Source organism: Aphis gossypii, chromosome X (assembly GCF_020184175.1).
Source record: "Aphis gossypii isolate Hap1 chromosome X, ASM2018417v2, whole genome shotgun sequence".
Classification (NCBI taxonomy): domain Eukaryota; kingdom Metazoa; phylum Arthropoda; class Insecta; order Hemiptera; family Aphididae; genus Aphis; species Aphis gossypii.
This window is the reverse complement of record NC_065533.1, coordinates 325,314-339,472: the sequence shown is the minus strand read 5'-3', so window position 1 is coordinate 339,472 and position 14,159 is coordinate 325,314. Positions and strand designations below refer to the sequence as shown.

At 30.2% G+C, this 14,159-nt stretch overlaps 1 protein-coding gene across 1 annotated transcript; it reads left to right on the top strand.

Annotated features, from left to right (window-relative positions):
* Nucleotides 1–1,238: 1,238 nt before the first annotated feature.
* Nucleotides 1,239–4,381, top strand: LOC126552697 (uncharacterized). Its single transcript, XM_050207422.1, has 8 exons — nt 1,239–1,431; nt 1,508–1,705; nt 1,782–1,978; nt 2,071–2,210; nt 3,105–3,338; nt 3,692–3,790; nt 3,926–3,988; nt 4,071–4,381. Exons 1-8 carry the CDS (start codon nt 1,291–1,293, stop codon nt 4,379–4,381), a joined length of 1,383 nt encoding a protein of 460 aa, XP_050063379.1. The 5' UTR covers nt 1,239–1,290.
* Nucleotides 4,382–14,159: the final 9,778 nt, after the last annotated feature.

The following is a 14,159-nucleotide window of genomic DNA, read 5'->3' as shown; positions in this document are numbered from 1 at the left end:
TTTCGTTTGTCAGATATTTCTGTTACATTGCATGACGTATATTGTTAAAACTAAATACCTAGTCAATATGAAAACAATGAAGTTGAAAAATATATTATATTTATTTTGTCTTTCAATCGCTGTTAGGGTTAACAAAAACCTATACCATATATAAATATATATATGTTGTTATAAAAATATTTATGTGCTGAATGTCGACTAACAATTCAACGCACATATTGTATTAAATTACCTACTTATGCGGTTATTTTAATAGTAATGGTAATTATAATATGGCGGCACGTAAAATCTTGGATATTTTAGCCGAAAAGATATCAATATATTATAGCAATTGCCAATGCGTAAAAAAAATAGGCATTATTTATCCTGGAGTCAATTATGACTCACTAAAAATAAAAACCATATTTATTTTTAGCTCATTGTTATTTTTTTATTTGATAAATGTGGAATATTTACGAATGTATACCTAATTCTCGATTTATTGTCATTTGTCTCTGCATCATTGTACGTGTTATTTGGTCATTAAAACAGTCCTATTTTATTTGATCAGTTTTTTTAAATATTTTTATCCCGTAAAAATTATTTTACCATTGTTTGCTTACTTTTTTTTTTAAAAATGGAACACGACGGATTCTACTATAAAATCAATAAAACCATTGGTGGTAAACGGTAAGTCACACTCAATTTTTTATTATTAAAAAATTATAGAAATACATGTAAAACGGTATTACAGTTACTATGTCTGTGCAACACCTAATGTATACTGTAAAGGGACACTAATCCAACTGGAAAACGGCACCATCATACCAAATAAAGTTCACACACATTTAGCTTATGGTCCAACATTTAATAAGCAACAACTTATAAAACGTTTTAGGACAACTTTAATTGAAAGGTCAAAGACAGAGACTAAAGCTCTAAAAGTTATATACGATGAGGAATCAGTTAGGTAAGGATAACTTATAATGCACTTTAAAATTCTTAAATATAAATAATATTTTTGTGAAATGCAAATTTGATAGAAACCAGGAAGCTGCTTTAAATTATAGTTGGCCAACAGCAGAGTCTTACATGCGGCAGGCCAGAAGAAGTGTTAGTCCAAGATTACCATCCACACTACGGGAGCTGGGCGAATATTTAGATTTAAACGCTAACAGGTACGATTATATAGTTAATACAATTTAAAATTACTGATTGTTGTAATTTAAGTACCTCATTTATAGGTATCAATGTAATAATTCGACATTCTACCAAGAATGGATAGTGGATAGTAACGGAAAGTATAGTGTCATGTTTGCGTGCCAAGAAATTATTAGTTCTGTAGTTAATCAGGGTGCCACAGAACTACACGCTGACGCTACTTTCAAAGTAGTTCCATCAATTCCCCATTGCAGACAACTCTTTATGTTACATTTGATCCTGCAAAATCATGTAAAATATTATAACTATTAATTACCAATCATTCCAATTAATTATACGAATAAATCCATATACATGCTTTGTTTAGTCTATACCTGTATGCTTTGTTTTAATGGAAGTTAAGACTGAAGCTTCATACAGGAAAGTGTTGGAAAGATTCCATTCAAAATTTCCTGAAGTCAGACCATTGTCTATTATGATTGACTTTGAGACTGCACTACGCAACGTATTCTCCGACATATATCCAGAAGCAATGGTATATTCTTGCTGGTTCCATTTTGTACAGGTTTGAAATTATTTTTGTATCAGTTGTTATATTTAAGTCTTCACATTGTATATATTATTAAAGTTATTTATTTTAGAGTTTGCAGAAAAATATTAAAAAAATGGGCTACTCAAATTATGTACAGCAAGAGAGAGAACCAAAAATGTGTCTAAGAATGTGCGCAGTGTTAGCACTATTGCCTCATCATCAAATTGAGGAGGGATTTCAAGAGATTAAAATCCATGCCCAAAATAATAATGTTTTGATGCCAAGATTTTTTACATATTTTAATAGGTAAATTGTATATAAGCTATTGAGTTAAATTATATATTATTGATTGGAAAAATAAATTCTCAAAACAATCTAATAGTTTTTAATTTCTACAGTTTTTGGCTCACTCGAAAAGGTCCAGAGTGCTTTTCAGTATTCAATCAACCACGGCGCACCAATAACAATATTGAAAGTTTCCATTCCAGTCTTAAACAGACTTTTCAGGTGACACACCCAAATTTGTGGAGAATGTTGGGTGAGTTTTTTTTACTAATTTTTCAAATTAAAAAAAATAGTAAAATGTGGATAAAAAATAAAAATTGTATATATCTTCTTCGGGGAGAAGCTGAAAACAAATAAAATGTTTATAATTAACAATAATTAGCTTTTGTTATTAATAATTAAATCTTAGAATTATGTATTTCTATATAGTGACACAGAAATAGTTGTATAATTATAATATGTATTTAGGTATTAGTTATTTTAGCTATAAAAAGAAAAAATCTAAAGAAAATAATTACTTAAATCATAGAATTTTATTTATTTTTACTTTTTAAAATTTTTTTACCTACTATTTCTGTTTTTTTTTTATTTTAAATCGAGATAGTGTAATAGGCATATACATCTTTAATGCATATTGATATTTAGCATAGGAAGCCTTTTTTAACAAAATTAGGAAGGATTTGTAATTCTTAAGATATAACTGATTAAATATAATTGATAAAACATAAATATTGAAACTAAATAGTTTTTTTTTTTTTTTAATAATAAATTAATCATAAATTTTAACATAAATAAAATGTATTCAATTTTTTATAGTATCTACCCAAATTTACAATAGGTACATATAAAAAAAAATACCGGTAATTAATAGTAGGTACCTAGTCACTTATTGTATAGAATTTGTGTTAAAATGAATGTTGCTTTAATTAATAATTTAGTAACTATATATTTGTGCATAATATTTAGAAGGATTAAAGAGCATATAATCCAACACCTTATAAATTGTAATTGCTATTTGCTATTATAAGAAAATGATTAAAACCATATATGTGTGTAAATATAGGTTAGGTAATGAATATTATAAAATTAAAATTAATGTTCCACGGAAATAAATAATTAAAATTAAATGTTGATTTTACCTACCTAGAACACTTGAAAAACTTATCAATGAAGCAACATATTGTGGTGAATCAATTGGCAGCAGGAATGGCTACAACACGCAACACAAAAATTAAATTCATATTAAATAGTCTACGTATTAAACATGCAACAGTTCTACTTACCACAGGAGCAATTACAATTAAAGAGTTCTTGATACAGTGCTCACACTGTGTGGATGGTTACTTAACAAGAGAGTTGAATTGGCAAGATGAAAGTGAAGGTACCTATAGTATAATATAGAGTAAAATCAATTATCCAAGTAGCTATATTTAAATATCATATAGCATGTACATTTTACATGATTTCTTAGTATTTTATTAAGGACCATTATGGTCCTCACAAAATGATATAAAATTATTGCTTTATGAAATAATTATTTATGTTTCAAATTTAAATTATTATTCTTGTTGAGATTAAAACTTTAAAAAAACTAAAATGTAGGTACCTATTTTATCCATGAATAATATTAATTAATATTAATAAATAGACATTAATAACTAATATTATATACATTATAATAACTTAAGTATTTTATCTACATATAAATAGCTTTGGTCTTTAACTTATCTATAGATTCTGAAGAAGAGGCTGATATTAATGTGATTAATGCACCTGTAGTTGAGGTCGTTGAAGATCTTCAATTGAATAATAATGTTGTTGATAATCCAGAAAGTAAGTTATAACTTAATCTTCCACTTATACTACCTTCCTAAAATGTAAAAATGTAAACTTAACTTATGTCATTGACAATGATCTAGGTATTTTTCTTACCATAGTTTATATATAACATATTATTTGATATTCCAGTAAATGATCCTGAACAAGAAGTTCCAGCAGAGGTTGAAAATCAAGCTGTCAATAATATACTGAGTAATTATCTTCTTACTTCCTACATATTATTATTTTTTTATATTTAATTTAATATAATATCTCATCATTACCTGGTTATTAGATCCAGAAGAAGAATATAATGAGGCAGATTTCTTTGTACCTGAGGATTTGGCCTTGGCAATTTGGGAGGAGCAATATGGTAATGATGAAGAACAAGAAATACCATATGCTCCTGTTCCTCAAAATATTGCAACCATGTTTCCTCGTAGAAATGAAGAGGATCTATGTGTTGTGTGTAGAGATGGTGTGAGAACACATGCACTTATACCGTGTGGGCATAGAGTTCTGTGTGTCGATTGTGTGCCAAGGTTAGAACGAGAGAATTGTCCTTTGTGTAATTCTCACTTTACAGGTACTATAAGAATTTGGTAACATTCAAAACCAAGTCATATATTAATATAAAATTGAATAAATAAAATAAATTGTTAAAAATTATTTTGTTTTTGTTTAATTAGATACATAAGTAATAGTTAATTTATTGTTATTAACTGTTTCTTACTTCAGTTTAAATGTATCCAAGTAAGTTTATCCTCTTTTCATTAAAAAAAAGTTTTCTTGACCAATAACCAGAACACCTTATTTTCCCTATTTAATCGACTATAATTATCAGTTCATGGTTATCATTTATCAATAAATTGTTTTCTCTGTTTTCCATAGAGTTATCAGTTAATATACTCTATGCTGTTTTTACTATTATATAATAATATTTTTTTATAGTACATGAGAAAAATAAGTAGTAATTTTAAAACAATTAAAATAGTAAATATAACAGATATATTTAGATTATATTGGCTCACTTCTAAAAAGCTAAAAGCTTATGCTAAGAAATGAGAGTTTCATATAACATTTAGTAAATAAACGATAAACTAAGAATCGTATAACAACATAATATAAGATAATTAAATAGGAAAAATAAAAAATAAAACAAAAGAATAAAAGAAAGGAAAAGATTAATAAATCATAATTAAGTGTAATATTGTCAAACTGGTTAAGTTTAATATATAATTTTAATGAGTTAATAATATTAAAGTTAAAAAGATTTAAGTTTAATTTACGACACAGTAATGTACATTTGTAAATAGGACTCTGAGATGTTACAGTCTTATAAAATGTAATAGAATTAAGATTAGAATGATATTTATTTCTAGTCATAAGCGTGCGCAGAATTCCTGGCAGGGTAGTCATAATATAAGACATAAGTACATAAACATAATACATTAACACACACACACATATTACATATATATATATATTCATATTCACACCGAAGTTATACAAACTAATTTTGATGGGGTTACCTAATTTAACTACATTTACCATAGTAAAAAGTATTTTATGATTGACTATCAATTATTATGATAAAAGTTAATATTAAGGGAAGGGAAGTTCGCAGAGTAGTCAAGTGCCTACCATGACTACCCCGTGCGCACGCTTATGTTTCTAGTATTATAATTATTAATTATGATCTATCGTATTTAAACAATGTCTGTATTTATATATAAGTAAAAGTAATGATTTATTATATAATATTGATATGCGTTGTACATTAAAGTCAATGTATAACTGATTTGTTGGGTATAAAAAAGGCTTCTAGTTAATAACTTTTATTAAACTGTATTAATAGTTGTATTTAACGGAGTTAAATAATCTTTATAGGTAACACCCCAAAAAGGCAATCCATAGTAAACTAAAGACTGAACTAAAATATATATATATATATATATTTCTCAGATATTTAATATCTAAAACCTATTTTAAGCTTTTAAAATTATAAAATAGTTTTCTGATAGTAATTACCAATTTATCTACATGATAATTCTATTTTAGTTTTTCATCGAATATTAACCCTAAATATTTAATATGATTTACTCTTTGAATATGTTGACAATTACATGATACAATTTTATTTTTACAATTAATGGAATGTGGACATATATAAGATTATGTATGTTAACTGAATCAGATCTAAGATTAAATAATATATAGTTAGACTTTTTTAGGTTTGACTCTAAAAAATTATTATCATACCAACTCTGAACAATATCTAATGAATGATTTGGGCCGTACAGGTTTTTAAAGACAACACATTTGAAATGCTCTTATGTTGCAGATCTCAAAAATTATGTTTTTAAATTTTTTTTATGTACATTTAATATTTTTTATATTTTAATTTTGTTACAAATTATAATATACCTAAGCCACGATTGCCTAATTTGTTTAACATATGATTTTTAAATAGGTATAGGACATAGGTACCTTATTTTATATTTATTGGAGTGATTAATAAATTAGTATTATGAACTGGAACTTCCAAAAAAACTAACCAATACTTACCAAAAGCAAAACTAACCAATATTTAGATTAAACATATTAAAATTGGATATGCTTATGATTTATGAATTACAATAAACAGTAAACTATGCATAAATGAAAAAATAATAATTTATTTATCTTTATCTTTACCTAGATGAAATTATATTTATCTGGGCTCAACACTGCTTTTCCTTAATGGTTTATTGTGCATTTGTATGATGTGAAAAAGGTTCAAATTAAAAAAATGAGTAGGTAGGTAGGTACTGACTGGAGGCTTGTCAAAATCAGGAATAAAATGAATTAGTATTGTTTAACCACATGAAAGATGTATCATAGAAACTAAAAAAACTAAAACAGTATATTTCATAGGAAAATTCATATGCAGGAAATTCAGTTATCCTATAATATATATGGATATAATAGTCTCAGAGCATTGTAGTAATATACCTAGTGCAGTAGTGCATATAAACTATAAGTAAGTTTTAATATTATAACCTATTGTGTCGTTTTTTTAATACATACCCAATTAAACCCAGTTTACTCTAATCTCTGACCTTCAAAATATGTGATTTAAGGTTTTATTATAAATGAATGAATAGTTTAACAAAAGTACTTAATTATTATATTTTGTGGTATTTATTTCCATGGTTTTTATGTCATTCTTTGAATAGGTACCCACACTTATTTTTAATTAAATTGCATATAAATACATAATAACTATACATATAACTTTGATTAATGTTTGGTGAGTACACTGGATGTCAAATTTGAGAGCAGAGAAAAATTAAAATCCTCCCAAGTGTTTAAAATCTATTTATCAGTGATTGTTACTAGTTAAGAATTTTTTTTTGGCGCTGACAGCATATTAAACAATTATTTAAAAAAATAATGTCTACAAACATAGACATATAAATATTAAATAGGTATATATATCTATTTATATATTAATATATATGATTTGCACTTTGCAGTTAGGCTCTGAATTAATTATACATATTTTCCCTTTTTATTCTTTATTATTATTGAAAATAATAATTTTGGGTGGCATTTTTTATTCGACTGGCAGTTCCATTTAAAATTAAAATTAAAAGATATTAGGCCGTTAAGGGCATCCATTTGCATATATATAAATGCTCAAATTGATAAGAAACAAAAATTAAATTGCTGTTTCTTACCACCTTATACTTGTTTTTACTTAAATTTTTTTTTTAAGCAAGCTTGTGATAGAGAGTAAAACAATGTTTATTATTCTAAAACAAACAAATAAGAAAAACTATACCTAATAGATATGTACATTCAAATAGTTATAATACAAGAAGATATTATTGATTAAAAATTGAAAACAATATAATATATTTCAGCAAAGGTGAGACATGATGTTCTAATGGTTGGATACATATCCCTGCCTAAGTACATAATACATATTGACAGAGATTGATACAGCATATACTTGTATAACTTATAGTTTAAATAAATGCAAGTCTAGAGGACCATCCATGCACCCTCTAGAGTCTAGACTCTAGAGAATTGTCAGTCTTAACTCTTAAGCTTTTAGAGCTGTCTAGTTCTAGCAATAATTATATACCTACAACATAAAACTCTTTTTGCTTTATATTATAACTTATAAGTATGAAGTATCCCTTTTTTGTTAAATAATGTTAATTGGCTAATTTGTTATTGTTAGTTGATAATAAAATGTCATAGTTTTCTGTGTGGTTATTGTACTTCCATCAAGTATTATTAACAATGCCACTGCGGCGTTTTTATTTTCAAAAAGGTTGTTTAAGTGTTGAACATGTAATTTTATATAACTTTATATACTTATTACTTAATAGTTAATCTATTGTATAATGTATGTAAAATATTAAATTTATATTGTGTACTATCACAGTATCACTTAATAAATTAAAAAAACTGATTATGATAACGCTTATCGGTATAAATTCGGCTTTAATACGTTTCGGCTAAAATACTGTCGGAGCAAATATTTGTCGGTTAAAATACTTTCGGCTGTAATATTTTTCGGCTAAAATACTGTCGGATCAAATATTTTTCGGCTAAAATACTGTCGGTTGAAATATTTTTCGGCTAAAATACTGTCGGTTGAAATATTTTTCGGCTAAAATACGTTCGGCTGTAATATTTTTCGGCTAAAATACGTTAGGCTGTAATATTTTTCGGCTAAAATACGGTTCTGCTAATTTACTTGTCCAACCAATTATTTTTCGGCTGAAATATTTTTCGGCTAGAATACGGATCGGCTAATATATTTTCGGCCATTATACGCGCTCCCCGAACGTTTCAATAGTTTCATAATTTATTTTTAAACGAATGATTTCCATCGCGCTGGCTTCGCGTTTATATTATAATATTATTATAATGTTATTATTTATAAATAATATTATCGCATCCCATCGACCATAGTTATTTATAAAAATATTGTCGACTAACATAACTAGGATAATATTATGTACACAGCTATGATTATTGATTTGTTATTTTATTAATCTGACTGCTGTAGTCGTGTACTCGCGTGCTGTCAGTTATTGTTAATTGTTATGCGATACCTATATTTGATGTTATACTGTTGTCTATTGTTAATTTATTTACCGTGAATGTGTGCAATTAATTTATGATCATGAAACGTATATATAATCTGGGCCGCAAAAAGGCAGAAAGAAATAAAAAAGCATTATTAGCGATCCAATCATCACCACATCAAAAAAAAATAAGTTTTCCTACTCTGGAACAAGTGCAGCGTGTTGAGATTGCTGCGAATAGTACGAAAAGTAAGTTTTAAACATGTTGATTAAGACTTTTTGGATTTTATTTTGGATATTGTGTATGCAGTAAATAAGAATCTCTTGTTTTTTTAGACTAAAATATACACTGCCATTTTAATAATAACAATAGAAATTTGCAAATCCACAGTTTTAAAGACATGAATATACCTAAAGGATGATTTAATGCAATTGATATTTGCAAAGTTAGAAAAATTATAATATAAAAATTTGAAACAAATAAAATATGTTTATTGCAATCTTGCAAAATTATTATAACAAATTTAAATATAAAAAAATTTAAAAACAAAGTTAATGTATTAGGTAGATAATTCAGTAATTGCAGTCTTTAGTAGGTACCTATACAGAAAATAACTTTAACATAATTTCTAAATATATATTAATATGTAGATATTCTAAAGTAATTTTAAGTGTTAAAAACAATAATACCAATAACAGATCAAAGTTGGTGAAGTTAGCAAATAAAAAAAACTCAAATTTTTATTTTATTTCACTATTAAAATTTATGGGATAATAAAACAATGTTAACTTAAAATCATACTTAATCTTAATCTGCATTATATATAAAATAAAATTATGAATTTTGGACCTAGGTGAATGTTGTGGGGAGGTGTGGGTGGTAACTGGTAACTGGTAACATAAAATAATAGCCAGACTTAAAAACAGTAGTCTGCAGACAGATGTCTAAGCAAATTAATATTGAAAATTGAAAAATAAAATTATAATAAATAATTTTGTTAATAGATACTAAAACTGATGAAATGCCTGAACATACTAGTATGGATAACAATGATTTTAATGAAAACAATGGTAAGTACTTATTAAAACAATTTACTTTAAATTTGAAAAATAAAATTATAATAAATAATTTTATTAATAGATACTAAAACTGATGAAATGCCTGAACATACTAGTATGGATAACAATGATTTTAATGAAAACAATGGTAAGTACTTATTAAAATAATTTACTTTAAATTTGAAAAATAAAATTATAATAAATAATTTTGTTAATAGATATGTGGTAATTAAATATTCATAAGTATATGTATGATCTTGATATTGTGCTATATTATTATTATTGTTATTATTATATTTGTATATTCGTGATTTGTCGCGTATATCTGGCCGCCATCCGCCCGACTGGATGACGATTATGTCGATATAACCGTTGATAACCGTACGGGTCCGAACGATCGGCGTGGTATCGCGCGAATCATATAATTATTAATTAGTGTAGTCGCGGACACAGACCGAGTTGTATGAGTGCCAGTGTCGACGACTTATTATTTATATTATTTCTGTTTACCCGTGTTAAAAAAGTTGTTAGTTTATAATAAAAATATTCTTCTTAAATACGCTGCGGTACACGTGACGACGTACCTAACACATCGCATCACCTTGCAGTCGTGTACCACAGTTCAGGTGTGGGGTTCTTATAGAAATAATTGTGCGATAAATCGGTCGTGTGTGTGCGCTATACTCGATTTAGTCTCTTTTATATATATATATACATACATCATATATATAAAGCGTTTGTATAACGCGAGTGCGATTTTTTTTTTTGGGGTGAATATTATTTACACAATATTTTCACCAGTCATAATATTTCGTACCGTGTGTGCGAAGGCAAGGCTAAAATTAGCTGGGGCTGTCCGACGACGCGTTTGTGATATTTACCCGATATCAGCTAGTGGCTCAGCGGAGCGAGTTGTTGTTCGTGCTATATATATATTTAATTACTCATAGAGTTGAAATTATCGCATGTGCGCGATGACTGAGAGTAATAAATATGGTGATAGCGATACGACAACACAACATCGACGATATTTGGCGGATATAGCAATGGTGGTACCGGAATTTGATCCTGTGAACGGCGCGCTGACGATCGATAAGTGGATCGATAAAGTAGAAGAGTATGCTGTCCTATACGAGTGGGACGATGTTGCGGTCCAACATTTTGCGCTGACAAAACTCGCGGGAGTAGCTCGACTGTGGAGAGATAGTTTGCCGAGAGAAGAACGAACGTGGTAACAGTGGGTACCACTGTTAAAAGAAAATTTTCCGTCGACAAATGAAGACGTCTTACGAATAAGACTGAACGCTCAAAATTATTCTAGAAAATCGGGTCAAAATATGATTGAGTATTTCTATGAAAAATTGTCTAGATGTAATCGAGCTGGAATGGATGATAATGAAAAAATACAATGGGTGGTCCGTGGTATCGGAAACGATCGATACCGGGATTATTTGGGTCCACTATCCAATTACAAAAAACCGGCAGATTTATTACCACATTTGATATCGGCGAATGATTAAATCGAACGCGATAAGGAAAAAAATGTACACAAATCGAACGAAAATCCAGTTGCGAAACATAATATGCGTACAACGGGAACGAGTAATCCGAACAAAATATCACTGATTTGCTTTCGATGTCGTGTTGCCGGACATACGTCAAAAGAATGTACAAAAAAACCTAATGTGACTTGTTTTCGGTGTTCCAAACCTGGACATAAAGCAAACGAATGCCGTACCAATAAACCGAGCGCAAACGACACATCAAATGCTGTGCCGCAAGCCTCGTCAATGATGAATGGTAGCGGAAAACAGCGGTCGGTACTACGATTAAATAGCGAAACGGCGAGTCAGAATAAATATTTTAAAACCGCTATAATAAATGGCGAACGAGTACAATCATATATTGATATGGGTGCTGCGTGTGTTGCGATGCGGAAGTCGGAAGCCGATCGACTAAATATTAGTTATGACGATAGTGCTCGGGACGAATTCGTCGGTTACGGGTTCGGTCGAGTAAGTTCGTTAGGCCGTTTCAAGACTACTATAATTATTGATAAAGTGAGCGCATACGTCACAGTAAATATTGTTCCGGACGATGTACAAGAAATTTCATTTTTAGCTGGTCATCCTTTCACGGAACAGCCTCATGTCGTTATTGTAAGGTTCGTTATTGTATTTGTAACGAATTACGCGTGGAAGAAGTCGCGCCTGTAGAAGCATCGGAACACGCCGACAAAACGCCGATTTGGGCCAAGGAAGCACTTGTTATTCCTAAAAATCATGTTGGACACATCACTGTAGTCACAAAATTTCCGGATCGTGACTTATGTGTCGAAGGAGGGATATGTGCTACCAGGCAGATGGTGCCGCGTTGTTTGATTTCAACTGACGGAGAGGGACGCGCGGTAGTGCCGATGGTAAATTTATCCGACGAAGATTTTACAATTAAAAAGGGTGATACGGTGACGAGAGGGGTACTGTTCAACGAAGTGGTCTCAAAAAATAAAGAAAGTAATCGCGAAATAAACCAGGAACCCGTATTGGCCGAGGAAATCGTAAGCGACCTCGCGGCCGATCAAGTTGACGAAATACTAACATAATTAAACGAGTATATAGACTTGATAGCACGAAACTTGCGACAAGTAGGGTGTACTAATTTAACCGAAATGAAGTTAGTACTCAAGGACGAACGACCAGTGGTGTACAGACCATATCGGATTTCATACAAAGAACGAGAGCAAGTACGCGATATCATAGACGAGCTGAAAGAAGCGGCCATAGTCGAGGACAGTGAATCGCCGTACGCCAGCCCTATACTACTGGTAAAGAAGAAGACCGGTGACGTCCGCATGTGTGTGGATTATCGTGAATTAAATAAGAAGACGGTACCGGACAAATACCCGTTGCCGAGGATTGATGATCAACTGGACAGACTGCACGGTAATACTTATTTTACTAGTTTAGACCTTTTTAGCGGTTATTATCAGGTACCGATTAATGACGCAAATACGCGTGCGCAAACTTATTTTGTAACGCCCGACGGCCACTTCCAATTTAAGCGAATGCCATTTGGTCCAACTAATTGTCCCGCAATTTTTTCGCGAATGATAACTGCTGCCTTGGGCAAATTATTGTACACAGTCGCCCTGGCTTATTTAGATGACATTATCATTCCGAGTAAAAGTTTAGGGGACGGTCTCGAAAAATTAAAATTAGTATTACAATCATTGCGTGAGGCAGGTTTAACAATAAAATTAGAAAAATGTAGATTTTTTATGCAAAAGCTCGAATATTTAGGTTTCGAAATTAGTAAAAATGGTATAGAACCGGGGCGCCGAAAAATATTAGCAGTAGAAAATTTTCCCGTGCCAAATAATGTGAGAGCGGTACGCGGGTTTATAGGACTAGCAAGCTATTTTCGTAGATTTGTGAAAGGGTTTGCCGTGATTGCCCGACCGTTAACCGACCTGTTATGTAAAAATACACGTTTCGAATGGACTAAAGAGCGAGATGAAGCGTTTAAACTGTTAAAAAAGTCACTTACGAGTCGACCTATTTTATCGATGTACGAACCGAATGCTTATACGGAGGTGCACACCGACGCGATTCAACATGGTGTTGCAGCAGTATTAATGCAACGACAAACTGAGGACGCAAAAATGCACCCTATTAGTTATTTTAGTCGGAAAACAACAAAAGACGAGGCGAAGTACCATTCGTACGAATTAGAGGCTCTGGCGATAGTAAGCGCATTGGAACGGTTTCGTGTGTATTTGATAGGTATTTGTTTCGTAATTAAAACAGATTGTAACAGTTTAAAGCTTTTAGCTGACAAGCGTGATTTAAATCCTAGGATAGGCAGGTGGTTTATAAAGTTATCAGAATACCAATATAAAATAAAACATTTGAAAGGTGATCGAAATTTAATTGCTGACGCCCTAAGTAGGAGCCCTGTAGAATCGGAACAATCAATAGAGGTGGCTAGTTTAAACGTATTTGGGATAAAAATAACAACCGACTGGGTGGCAGCATTACAAAAGGAAGACAAGGAGGTAGCGGGGACGATTGCAAGAGTGGAGGCTAATGACCCTACCACGAAAGATAAATACGTGAGAGAAAATAGTAGGTTATACCGAATAACGGGGGGAAGGTGGAGATTGTATTTACCGACCGATCTCAGATACGATGTTGTTAGTACTACTCATCGAGAGTTAGTACATCTCGGGATAGATAAGA